The sequence below is a fragment of the Phodopus roborovskii genome, unplaced genomic scaffold (assembly GCF_943737965.1).
Source record: "Phodopus roborovskii unplaced genomic scaffold, PHOROB, whole genome shotgun sequence".
NCBI classification, from domain to species: domain Eukaryota; kingdom Metazoa; phylum Chordata; class Mammalia; order Rodentia; family Cricetidae; genus Phodopus; species Phodopus roborovskii.
The window spans coordinates 39,294,503-39,308,293 of NW_026126410.1; the positions used below are offsets into that span (position 1 = coordinate 39,294,503).

Consider the following 13,791-nt stretch of genomic DNA (forward strand, 5'->3'; position numbering starts at 1 on the left):
CAGAGTGGCCTTTGGATGGTCTTATCTGATGCCAGTGCCAGCCGAGGAAGGACACATTGATGGCATCAGAGTCTGTGGAAAAGCCTGTACGGGGGTGGCAAAGATTTTATGAATTTGGTGCTTATGTGGAAAGAAGAAAGAAATAACACACATTAGTGCATCTGTTGACGTGTGTCCTCCTCAAGCATCCCCCTGTGCTGTCTCATTTGCTTCCCAACAGTTCCTGGAGTAGGCAGGGCAGGGATATACACTGCAAAAAAGCAAGTAATTCTGTGCCAGATGCAGGTGGAGATGGAAGTCGGAGCCCTACACATCCTCCACCAAGGTCCATGAGTAGTGCCTGGGGAAGGCTGTATGAGATAGAACCATCTGGGCAATTTAAATTCTTATTGGGCAATCAGTTGCTGTAGTCTTGTTTTCTCATCTACTTATTGGAGGTTAATCTGTTAATGAAATGAAAAGCATCCTTCTCTTTAGTCAATTTTTCATTTAACAAAAAACTAGCACCTTGAAATTGAGAATCTGAGTATTTTTGTGTAATTCCAGTTCTTGGCATAAAAGGAAATATTTTTCTGAAATATATAGAGAGCTAAGATTGCTCAAAATTATTTAAATGCCTTTAAGAAAATCTATTAAGTTGCTATGAAAAGAAAAGCAAACGTTGCTCTTCTTTTAAAAACAGGTTAGTTCATTTTTCTTATGTTGGAAATATAGCTAACAAAAATCTTATAGGACAGTATTTATGTATGTAAATGTATCTCTTAAATGACCAGTACAATCAATACAACTGATTAGAATAATAGATCCCCTATTGGTTTCATTAACCACATACCAGACTGGATTCTGAATGTATTACATAATACTTTTAATTTGCACTAAAACCACTTTTACCTGCAGGAACTGCATTCTTTTCACTGGCTACTATATGCTGTATTATTCCATTAGTAAATAATTTACATATTGACCAGATATTAAGATTAATAAGAATATCCTTTATCAGGTTGGTTTATAGTTATAGTTCCTTGACAGATAATCTTTTTGTAGATATTTTTATTGTTTCTTTGGGAGTTTTGTGTTCTATGTATTCTAATGGCATTACCCCTTCACCAACTTCTCCTGATCCACACCTACCTCTACTCACTTCACTTTGACTCTTTGCTATTTAAAAATTACAGTTTAAAAAAAATCATCAAGTCTAATTTGTGCTACCCTAATACTGTTGGGTGTGAGGCCATGGTGGTCAGACCTAGCAGGGTCGTGTCTTTCCTGAACATAACACCAGTAGCACAGACACTGAGATCTACAATTAATAAATGGAACCTCCTGAAACAGAGAAGCTTCTGTCAGGCAAAGGACACAGTCAACAAGATAAAACAGAAGCCCTACAGAATGGGAAAAGGTCTTCCCCAACCCCACATCTGACAGAGGGCTGATCTCCAAAATATACAAGGAACTCAATAAGCTAGTCACAAAATAATAATAACAACAACAACAACAATAATAATAATAATCCAGTTTTTAAAAAATGGGATACAGCTCTAAATAGAGAATCCTTAATACAGGAATCTCAAATGGCCAAAAGGCATTTAAGAAATTGTTCAACATCCTTAACCATCAGGGAAATGCAAATAAAAACAACTCTGAGATTCCATCTTACACAGATCAGAATGGCTAAAATAAAAAACACCAAGGACAGTTTATGCTGGAGAGCATGTAGAGAAAGGGGGAACACTCCTCCACTGATGGTGGGAGTGCAAACTCATACCACCATTGTCTCTTTTTAATAGGCTCAGAAATCATTTGAGATGCCCTCCCCAGGCATCCTTACCACCTGCAGTCTGTGCACAGTGCGAGGAAGAGAACTCAGCATTCACTCAGTGATGCTGTGCCCCAGGAATTCCCTCCCCACACCCTCCCCTGTCTTCTCTTGTGCTTTTCCCACAAGAGGCACAATACACAAAACGCTACATCATACTTTCCAGACTAAAGGGTTTGGGTTCTGTGAACACTGTAAGGCTTCCTTCTTTTTATGTTTGCATTATGTGCATGAGTGAAAACACTTCTTGTAGGCTCCTAATGAATCATCAGTGTTCCACCCTATGTTCATGAAGCCTTCCCACTGTATGATTGTAAGCTGGTTTGGGACGTGCCACTGGAGATCCCTGAATACATCCATGGCTGTTCACAAAAGGCCTTTTTTCCGTCCTTTACAAGGTATATAACTCAATTTTGAAAAGCAACGTTTTAGTGAATCTATAGAACCCTAAGTTGGCAAGTTGTGTATTAATTAACCCTCCTCATTCGTTCAGCATGTAGGTGGTGAGCATTTATGGTGAGCATGGCTTTGCACTTGGGCTGAAAACATATTGGTGAAACAAATGAAGGTCCTACGGGATCTTGGAATGCTGGGTTGGGGAAGAGTCATTTCCAGATTGCAGCTAGAAGCAGTGAGGTTGAGCTCCATTGTGACAGGAGGCAGCCATGTGTCCTACTACATTTCTGGGATGAATAAAATTTCTGGGATAAGAAAATTAAATCATGAAGGTGTCAATCCTTTAATCCCTCGTGATACTGAAGTCTAACGAGAGACAAAGAAGCTCTCCCAAATGGATCAGGTGATTTTCTATATAAGTGCAGTGTTCAGATGAGGATTCCAGGAAAGTGTTTATGTATTAATGAGCTAGTTTGTTTTCCTTGTGATTTAAATATTTAAGTTGGCACCAATGTTAATGGGAAACAAAAAGAACACATATCTGGAAACATACCACAAAACACTCTTGCATTCATCTCTAGATTATAAGTTTCTTTCAACAAATGGAACACTAAAACAAAACTCATTTTCCACTGTTGTCAATCAAAGACTGAAGCTATGACATGCCTTCTGTGGTCACCCATGCTGTGCCTCTCACTCCAAGTGACCTTCTTACATCCCCAGAGCTGCTGAAACAAACCCCCCTGTGTCAATTATTTCAGATACTCATCTAGTTTCAGTGCCTTTTATGTTTGCAGTCTTTTCCTGTTGAGTAGAATATTCTCAATGATTTCTATATCAATACTCCTATCCTTTAAGACAATGGTAAAATTTAGTTAAGTCTCAGTAATGGTGATCATTTTAACTCTGTGAGCATGTGACATTTTTGTTTTGTTTTGTTTTGTTTTAAAGAAATGTCTGATGCACCCATTATGAAGTTAAAAACCACCTTTCCAAGATTCTATGGTTTCAAAACAGTGTGTTCATTTTCTTATTGGTAGGAATAAAAGTGGTTACAGGAGATGGAATCCGAGAAGAGCACTTAGTTTTCTTTCTCTTTCATAAGCCTTAATTCGGTTCAGTGCAATTTTTCTGTAGCCGGTTGGTTATCCAAGGAAAACAGTGCTTGGGCTCAGACAGTGGAACCCAAGCTCCAAGGCCAAAGCCGTTTCCCTTGTTCTTTCAGATAAGGAGACAAGGAGGCATACAGCTCCTGGTGGACCTTCTGGATCACCGGATGACAGAAGTCCACCGTAGTGCCTGTGGGGCTCTGAGGAACTTGGTGTATGGGAAGGCCAATGACGACAACAAAATCGCCCTGAAAAACTGTGGTGGCATCCCAGCCCTGGTGAGACTGCTTCGCAAGACCACAGACCTGGAGATCCGGGAGCTGGTCACAGGTTAGACTTTTCATTAAATGGTTCTGTTTTGTCTCAAGATATCTGTTTCATTTTGTAGCCCAGTAGCAAATGTGTGAACCAAGTATTATAACTCAGAGCCTCCCAGAGCTGATAACATAGTCATTCTCCAGTTTCAGATGAGTGAGTAAAATATTGTCAAAGGTAACACATGTAGGTTGATCATACTCAATAATTAGAATATGGTAAATGTAGCTGTCACTAAAATTCTGTGATCTTACTTCAGTCCTTGTCATTTTCTTTAGAAGTAGCTGAGTATCTTACAGTACCCACAGGCCATCGTTAGAGCAACATTAGAAATAAATGATAAAAGGACAAGGCATTCAAGCTATTGGCAAGCAGCCATATGTTTTGGTGTATAAGTGCACTGAGCATATTGTGATTCTGGTGTTAATTTATTGTGTAAAATACCCCTGCATGCTCAAAGCTCCAAGGGTATAGTACTGAATAGTACAGAACTGTTTGAAGTTAACTTGAATGCCTTTCCATATTCACAGACCTGGGTTTTAGACTTAATCATTGTATCTTGTAGAGTAATGAGGGTTTAAAGAGTGAAGATGTTGAAAGCATTCTGCCTGTACCTTTCTTAGAATAACTGGGCAGAGTAAACATTAGCCACTAACTGTCATCCTCCACTTGGTAAGTGTGCAATTTAACTTGTTGGAGGTCTAATGACATACATGTCCCCAGTATGGGGTTCCAAATTGTTCTGAAGTTCCTTCTTCTTATACTCACTGCTGTTTGGGGGTGATGTTTTGGCGCCTGGTTCATTAAAGCACTCCTTTAATGAACAAGTGAGTTGCAAATGTAACTTCCCCAAAACATCTCTTAATTATCCACTATACTGTCTTAGGTCTAAAACTTCCCTGTATCTGGGCAGACGAAGTATGAGAAAAAATTACTTTAAGGAAATACATAGTTAAAGCTACAGAATCATAAACAGGCACACAAGGCTGGGTCAGACTCCCGGTTTCAGTACATTTCCTTGTGTTTTCTTCCTTTGAGGTCATTGTTCTATCTCTTTCTTGTTTTTGGCAAAGTTTAAACCAGACCCCAAATGACTCATTTTTATTTATTTATTTGTTTGTTTGTTTGTTTACTTTATTTGTCATGTCCTCCCCACACCCTTACTTGCTGGCCGGCTTCATTTCCTCTTCATTTTTCTATAAGTAGAGGCTTTTCCTTGTGGAAATAATTGTTGGCAAGGGTTAGTGTTATTAAAGTAATGCTTCACAATAAACTCAGATGGGTCAGGCAAGGTAAGGTCATCATCATCTGCATTGTGTGATTTTTGAAGACTGCTTTGAGGTGAGTTACATAATCTAAACTGTTCCCTGACATTATAAGTAATGCAAGATTGGACTGCCTTTATTTTCTCTGATTGTGTGTGAATTGGAAGGTGCTTGGGTGAAAAGGACTCAGTGTGTATGAGGATGCTTAGTGCTTAAAGCCAGTGGATGCAGGAACCCGGGAATGAGAGTCTTGACAGCGTCTTCTGCATGTGCTGAACATGCCATTTCATGCTTGGAAAAGGCTTGGAATTAGGTCTGCTTTGTACTGTCTGCAACACAAACCCATTACCTAAACATTGCTTCAATAGCATTCATACTGTGTGAAAGTTGGAGGTGGCTGATGGCTTACAGAGAGAGATTGCAATGGGGTCCATTGCCCAGCCCCATGAGCTGCTGCTGGCACGTGAGGTGATTATAAAGGGGCTGAGACAAGTCGTAGCATTTCCCAACTGCTACTGGAAGATCTTGGAGACCATAATTTTAACCCCAAGCAATGGTAGAAATATTTCTGTGAGCTACATTTGGAAATATCAAAAGCACACATCCTTCTAAGAAGGTCAAAGGGATTCCACTTGTGGAGAAGCTTGAACTATGGGAAAGATGTAGTACTTGGCCTAAAGGCAGAGATCTTCCATTCTTACTCTGCTTCTCCTGAGGAAAGCCAAACAAGGGGGTCCCCATGGTGGCCAAAGCTGGCTTCACTTCCCTTGCAAAAAGGCACCCTGCCTTTGAAACACCAGTGATCAATTATGAACAATCCAAGTTCCCCTAGCAGGTGTGCTCTGCCTTCCCAAAGGCAGAGTGTTATATTCTCCTTGTGGATGGAGTTAGCATTGTAGGTAATGTTAAATAGCAACACTTGGGCCTCAGTACCATCCTGCAGACGGGAATGGGAAGAAAACACCTGTGAGGACAAGCTTTTGCAGAGGGCAGAGGGCTGGGTGCTGGGAATACAGATCCTTCTAAGTTTCCCCAGTGGCAGAGATTTGAGGGAACTAGGAAGGCCGCATCACTCGGCTGACTTTTCTTTAAACATCACACCAGTGATCAAGTCTAATCAAAGCCAATCCCCCGGCCTGAGGAAAAGGAAATGAGGTAAATTGAATGTATCTCAGAGAACCTTAGAGACAAATTTTCATCTTCAGCACTGGCCCATTTCATCTGCCAAAAAGGGCTTTGAAGTGGTGATTCTGTTGGCTCCTGCAGAGCATGAGGAATTCATTGTTTTAGTTTGGCTAACTCAGTAGAGCCCCAAGGTCACTAAACTTTCCATTTCTCTTTCCCCTCTGAGACACTTGTCTCTGGCCAAGTTATACCAAGGAGACTATAACAAGCCTGCCTGTGTGGGCCCAGGAATGTCGTACTTTCCATTCTTCCCTCAAACACTTCAGAGTGTCCAGCCGTTAGGTGCTCTGCTACGCCTTGATAATTAACTAACTCACCATCTAGAACTTTCTGCCAGGGTGAAGCTCTGCTCTGAATGACCAGAGCCTGGATTATTCTGAATGCTAACTTTGTGAAGATACTGCGGCCACCATAGATCCATGTGTTTGAGTGCTTAGCCCATAGGGAGCAGCATAATCAGGAGGTGTAGCTTCATTGGAGTAGATGTAGCCTTGCTGGAGGAAGTGTATAACTGTGGGGGTGGGCTTTGAGGTCTCATATGCTCAAGCTGTGCCTAGTGTGGCACACAGTCTCCTTCTGCCTGTGGAAAAAGATGCAGAACTCTCAGCTCCTTCTCCAGCACCATGTCTGTATGCATGCCGCCATGTTTCCCACCATGATGATAATGGACTAAACCTCTGAAACTGTAAGCCTGCCCCATTTAAGTGTTTATAAGAGCTGTCATGGTGTAACGAGTACGGGTTTTTCCTCCCGCCGCCACGCCGCCAGCCCCAAACAATACGCAGAGACTCTGTATTTGATACAATACTGTTGGCCTGGTTACTTGTTTCTTATCGGCTAGCTCTGCCTTAATTATTAACCCATTTCTGATGATCTATGTATTTCTCTTACCAGGGAGCCGGCGGCATACTGCTTTCTCCAGACTCTCCATCTTGACTCCTCCTTACTACTTCCTATTTCCTCCTTGTCTCCTAGTCCCTCCTATCTTCCTTTCCTATTGGCCAACAGTGCTTTATTATTAACCAGTATGAGAAACATATATACATAATGGCATCTCCCATCATCTCCTCTTTTCTGTTTAAATAAAAAGAAGGGTTTTAACCTTAACATAGCAAAATATATCACATAACAGTTATCAAATAAGAATCACAGTTAACACTATTTAGTCCATTAACATTTATCAAGATTTAAGAAACTATTCCATCATCTATTTTATCTTTGTGAGTCTAAAGTTCTATATGTAACTTATCTTTAATCCTGACTAAGGAAAACTATAACCATAACTATCTGTCTTCAACTCCTTCAAAGACCACAGAAGGATAATATATAAACTCTAGAAATGACAGAAACAACTCACTGCCTGGTCACCCGAAGTTCTTTTGTAATCTTCCATCTTCAGCCCATAGGCCATAGTGTGTCTGACAGACTCTCCAGTAAAGCAGAAAACTTTATACTGTCTTCTTGTATTGGCAGTTTGTCAGTCACTTTTCTCTGTGTCCTGCATACTGTCTCGAAGACTCTTCCATGAAGCAGGAACTCTGTAGCAATGTCCATCTTGAATTAGCAGTCACTTTTCTGTGGGTCCTGCATGTCCAGTATATACAGCATAAAGTCAAACAGTCCAGACAAGAGCAGTATCTTGTCCAAATGGCTAGTCTTGCCATATTGGAAGTAAACTCCATAACGTGTTTTTTTAATGTCTATCTTCCTTTCTGACGCAGGTGGTGTTGCCAGGAGCATTGGTGCCTCTTTGTCAAGAAAAACCCTAAACCATTTTAAATGCCATATTCTGTAGGTCTTTGAAAGGTTTGAAGAATTTCTATCTATCTCAAATACATCTCTGTGTATCTTGAAAACCTAACTAACTTAACTCTAAGCTTTGACTATCATAGGTAATTATCTATAATCTGTACTACATTATATTTCTATATAAACACAATACCTAAACAAGAGGAGAAATACACATCTCACAAAATTGACATTAAATTGTATCAATAAATGAAAATCCATTCCAAAACAAAGTAATTATATCAATACCATAATTCCCTTTTTACCTTGAAAAAGAATTGACTATGATCATTAACCATTTATAACCAAGTCCATTTAAATGAAAACAAACATTTATAAACAATATTTGGGAATTTGGGCGTCGTTCTTTCCAAACTACTTCCTGCTGACAGGGGGCGCTGTCATGGGGATCCTAAGAAGTTGCAGAAATCTTGGCTGTAGTCTTCGAGGCTGCTTTGTCCAAGCTGTTTTGAAAGTTGGATCACCAGCGACTCTGTTTCAGGGGGCCTGGCTTGATCAAACCACATTAGTCTGGAAGGAATCCACAGCTTTTTATTTTCTGTGGAAACAAAAATAGAAATCCTTTTCCCCAGTAACTTGTCCTTGAACTTAAATGTTTGAGTCAAAGCATTTTTAAAATATATAAATTGAATTAATCCAGCAGTATTTCCTTCAACAGTTGTTGTTTCCTCAGCAGTCAAATGATATAAAGACAATATAATGCCATACAGTAACCAGATTCTCTCTGAGCTTTTCATCTTTATGTGGCTTTATTATTACTCTGTTTCTTTTACTTTTTATTTTTTGAGACAGAGCTTCTCCTTGTAACTCTTATCTGCCCTGGAATTCACTCTGCATACCAGGTTTACTTTGCAAATCACAAGAGATCTGCTTGCCTCTGTCTCCCAATTGCTGGGATTAAAGGTGTGTGCCACCACACCCAGTTCCTCTTTGTCTCTTAAAAACCATTTTATTTTTTTTTTCTCCCAAACCTACATATATTTTAAAACACTGTAAACCTTTAGAGGTTTTTCTTAATATGAATCTGTCTTTACTGTATCTTTATCTTTTTCTGGTCATGAGTCTTTATCTGTTAAACAACAACATTGTTAAAATGAAAGTCTTTGTTTCTGCCGCGGTTTACCAAAGATGGTGGCGGGTACTTTTACCGCCAGCACTGAAAGCTGTGCTCACCGCCTTGGTCTGCGCTGCCACCCAGAAAGCATGCTGCCGGCTTGGAGATGTGGTCACTGCCATTGCCATCTCTCATACACACCAACAAATTGTTAGCAGAGTTATTTAAAAGCTGTGTGTTTTTTGCCGCTCATGCTGAGTCAGGAATCTTCCCTTAAAGGAGCCGCGCAAATATCTGTTTGTCTTTAGCAAAACAGAACCCAACCGGGAAAAATGCTGCTACCAAGAAGCTTTGCTTGTTTCTGTTCTTTTGTTTCTAAAACCCTTTTTTAAGCTTTTGTTTAATTTTAAGTGTAAGTTCTTAGCCACATTGGGCGCCATTTGTAAGGAGAAGGGGTTTTTCCTCCCGCCGCCAGGTCTAGTCCTGCTGCTGCGCCAGCCCCAAATAATACACAGAGACTCTGTATTTGATACAATGCTGTTGGCCCGGTTACTTGTTTCTTATCGGCTAGCTTTGCCTTAATTATTAACCCATTTTTGCTGATCTATGTATTTCTCTTACCGGGGAGCCGGCGGCATACTGCTTTCTCCAGACTCTCCATCTTGACTCCTTCTTACTACTTCCTATTTCCTCCTTGTCTCCTAGTCCCTCCTATCTTCCTTTCCTATTGGCCAACAGTGCTTTATTATTAACCAGTATGAGAAACATATATACATAATGGCATCTCCCATCAGTCATGGTTGTGGTGTCTCTTCACAGAAATAACACCCTAACTAAGACAGAAGAATTCTGACAAATGTGTCCACATTTTATAAACTTGCTAGATGAGCAGTGGAGAAGTCGGTGTCTATGGAAGGTGTGGCAGAGGGATGTGAGAGTGTCTTGCTTCACTTCCTTTGCTCCAAGGAGCCTCCACGAATCCTTGGGGAATGAGGTCAAGTGTTCCTGCATGAATTAAATAAAACTGTGACTTTTCCGTTCTCCAGGAGGCATGAAACAGAATATCAAGGATTCATGACATGGTATGTTGTAGGAGTTCCCCTAGGTAAAGGGAATTATTTCTGTCTCTGTCTTTCTTCTGCCTCTGAGCTCATATATTGGAACAAAATGCACTGGGAAAGGTTAGAGAAACAGGGAGAGGGGCTTCTTTGGAGGCATTCTGTCTATAGTTACATATTAGGATTTGCAGAATTGCAAGGTGGTTAATTTAGTGATTTTTAACATGTTTAATAAACAGGAATTTGGATGAAACCTAGCTATTAAGTCATGGACTCAGCCTCTGTCCATCAGCAGGGAAATGAGGAAAGAAATAGGTGACATATATGCACAATGGAATTGTATTCATCAGTAAAGAACAACATTATGTTATTCACAGGAGAGTGGATGCAAATAGAGATTATCATATGAAGCAAATTTAGTCAGGTTCATAAAGAAAATTATCACCTTTTCTCTCATTTTTGGATTTATATGGAGCCATAAAATTGTATATGTGCACGTGACAGGAAAGTAGAGGTGAGGCCTCCAGGGAAACTAGAGGGACTCACAGGAGAGGGTAGGATGAGTGGGAGCATGACAGGGGCAAGAACCTTACATACTTGCGTTAAAATGACCGCATGAAATGCATTACCAGGTGCAAGGTGTGTATACCAATTTAAAATGCTACGGAGGAGTCCAAACAATAGAAGGGTAAAATAAAGCAGGCATCATACAGGACCATAAATTCTTGGAAAGCTGTTTGAGCAATAATTCAATGTCAAAATAGAGGTATCTGTATGTAGCACACAACCACATATGCTGGGAAACACCTGCCTGCTCACTCTGCAGCCTCGTCTCACAGCAGCATGTATTTCTTCGCCATCTAGTAGGCCTGGGCATACATAATTTTCCTCCTATGCAATAATTATGATGAGATAATGATCAGCATTGTAGTTAACCCCAGCTGAAGTTATTCTCTGCTGTCTGTCCATTACTCACAGTGCTTGGGAGCAAGAGAACCAATTAGAAATGTTGCACGTCCTTTGGGCTTGACTAATGGAAGTTTTTCCTCTCTCTAAATGTGGAAACAATCAACATAAAATTTGAAACACACAACTGAAGTTTTGGGAACGCTTCACAAATCGTAATAAAACAGTGCTTATTGGATCGTAGACTCTGTTAGTAAGTTTTTACATTGGTTTAAAGCAAGTGTCCCTGGAGGCATCACTTCTCCGACAATAGTGGGTATTCTGTTTATGCTGTGCATGCCCAAATGGCCCTTTCTTGTAATTAAGGAGACCAGCCACTGACTCAACCGTGCAAATGATTTCATTTTTCTTTCTCAGTTTTTAAGTCAGCATACCAAGTATGTCATGGCATGTACTTCATTCTGACTCCTCCTACTCCCACGCTGTTGCCCATTCTCTCAGCTTCCTCTTCTTGGTTCATTTCTGCCACACAAATAGTTCCCCTTTCTTTCATACTATGTATTCTGTTACCTGATCTTTATTATATTTTTCCCTTTCCTTCCTCCCTTTCCATTGTCTCCTTCATGGCTTCATGACCTAAACACACAAACACACACACACAAACACACACACACAAACAAACACACACACAGAGAGAGACACCACATACAAGTCCTGCATATGAAAGAAAACTTGTAGTTTTTCTTTCTAATCTTTGCCCATGCTTTTGATTGATGATTTCCTTCTGTCTACTCCACATACTATATCCCAAAGCCCCACACATCTGGCAACATTGGGGTCTTGTTCTCCAGATGTACTGTACAGCAGTCCTGGCTTACAGCATCTGTGCTCCGGATCTCAGTGTTCTCCTCTCTAGTGTTTTACTGTCTTACATATTCCGAAAAATGGGAAATCTGGAGATATAATTAAGAAAATGATGGTTTTAAAGTCCCATATGTATTATACTGGATGTGAAATTTACAGTAGAAAGTCATTTTTCATAAGAATACTTTATAAATTTAATGTTATCTTTGATGTTATAGGATTCTGTGAAATTATGTGCTGACATACAACTGCATGTTTCTTTTTAAAATCTTTCTTGGTACTGAATACTTCCAGGTTAAAAAATTACCTTCTCCAATGCTGAAATATTACCTTTTTAAAAAACACTAATTCCCATAGCCTCCTCTTGTATGGTCTATGTAATTAGTTAGACTTTGACCCTCAAGTTATTTTTCCTTTCCTTATGTAATTTTGAGACCTTTGCCATTTCTGTTACATAACCTCTGAACAGTTTCCACTGCCTAACATTTATTTGTGACTTTGATTTTCCTCACTCTTTGCATAAGCCTCGGGGAGGAGGGTCAAGGAAGAGGATATCATCTGTTTCATTAATTTTAAGAACTGGCTTTCTGATTTCATGGCCTCTTTTTAAAAATAATAATACTTACTGTTAAAGATTTTCCCTAAGAATGTTCTATAGCATGAATTAACTCACTCTTCCCCTGTGCCCACTCTTCTATTCAGGAGTGATTTGTCTCTTTAGCTTTTCAGGCATGCTTTACCTGTGACAGTCACCCTAGATTTCTAACTTTAAAACAGAAGGAAGCTGGGTTGTGTTGAGTTCTGTGCACACAAATGAAGTATGATAACTCTTGGTGAGCTTTTACTCAGGGTGGACTGGTAGGGTCTACTTTACTCAGGATGGACTAATAGGGAGAGCTTTTACTCCAGGTGGACTGTTGGGTGTACTTTGTGGTCAAGAGCCCATGAGTGTTTTCGTTGGGTAGGCTTTTCTTCAAGATTAAATTTTCCCTAGGGAAGGTTTGTAGCACTCCATTATACAATCAGTTTCCTTTGTTTGTTTGTTTGTTTGTTTTGAAGTTCTTTGGAGTTGTCAGTTGGTGTAATTGCTCTGCCTGCAAGGATGGTCCAACACATTCCTGCCAGTGAGTGTTTCTTGCCCTTACATAGCTATGGCAAAGCAGAAAGTAGCCCACTGTCTCTATACAGAGCCTTCATAGCTTCTCACATCCTATCTCCTTTCCATATGCCACATGTTTGCCTTCTGTGAAAATCTTCAGGACAACCAGTTTATTCACTGAAATAGAGCTCCTTAAGTAGACTCCAGTCCTAACTGAATCCCTCCCAGAGCCCCACCAGTTCACTAAACTCCTTCTGTTTGCATGAGATTTCTCTTATTCTGGATTACATTACATCTTTCTATTCTCTTCCTAATTCCATTAGATTCCTAATGACTAATATCTTCCCTGCTGAGTTCTGAATATTATCCTCCTTCCTGGCGGAAGCCAGGTTGGAGACATTACTCTCATAGCATAGCAACTACTTAAGCTCACCAATTCAAAACTATTATTATTATTATTATATGTTTTACTTATATATTTTAATTTATATGTTTTTAGGATTGAAGCCATGCTATATGAGCACTCTACCACTGAACTACATCCCCAGCCCCAAGGCACTACCCAGTTTTCTACAATCACCCAGAGGCCCCTCCAAAAGTAGGAGCTAGTGGTTTATCATGATAGCCTTTCTTCTACCTTTATGGCTTCTGAGGGAGAGGGTCACTTGCAATTCAGGGCAGAGAGTTTCTGCATCACAGCAAGAGTTACTGAAATGGGTCAGAAGAGCAAGATTTTTAATCAAAAGCAGAGCCATCATGTTCTCAGGATTCAAAATTGTACCCTATTTTCATTCCTTAGTCTAAACAACATGTACTCACAGAGAATCAGGACCTCCACAGTACAAAAACCAACAACCCAGGAGTGAAAATGAATGCAGATGTCCCAGAGGAACAGGAAAACAGTGCAGAAATAGC

The 13,791-nt window shown here is 40.1% G+C and overlaps 1 protein-coding gene across 1 annotated transcript in view; it reads left to right on the forward strand.

Annotated features, from left to right (window-relative positions):
- The window catches only part of Ctnnd2 (catenin delta 2), a 791,514-nt gene that overhangs the window by 579,661 nt on the left and 198,062 nt on the right, over positions 1-13,791 (forward strand). The window contains exon 11 of the mRNA XM_051182606.1: positions 3,438-3,651. Coding sequence (XP_051038563.1) covers positions 3,438-3,651 — 214 coding nt within the window. The remainder of the gene's footprint in view (positions 1-3,437; positions 3,652-13,791) is intronic.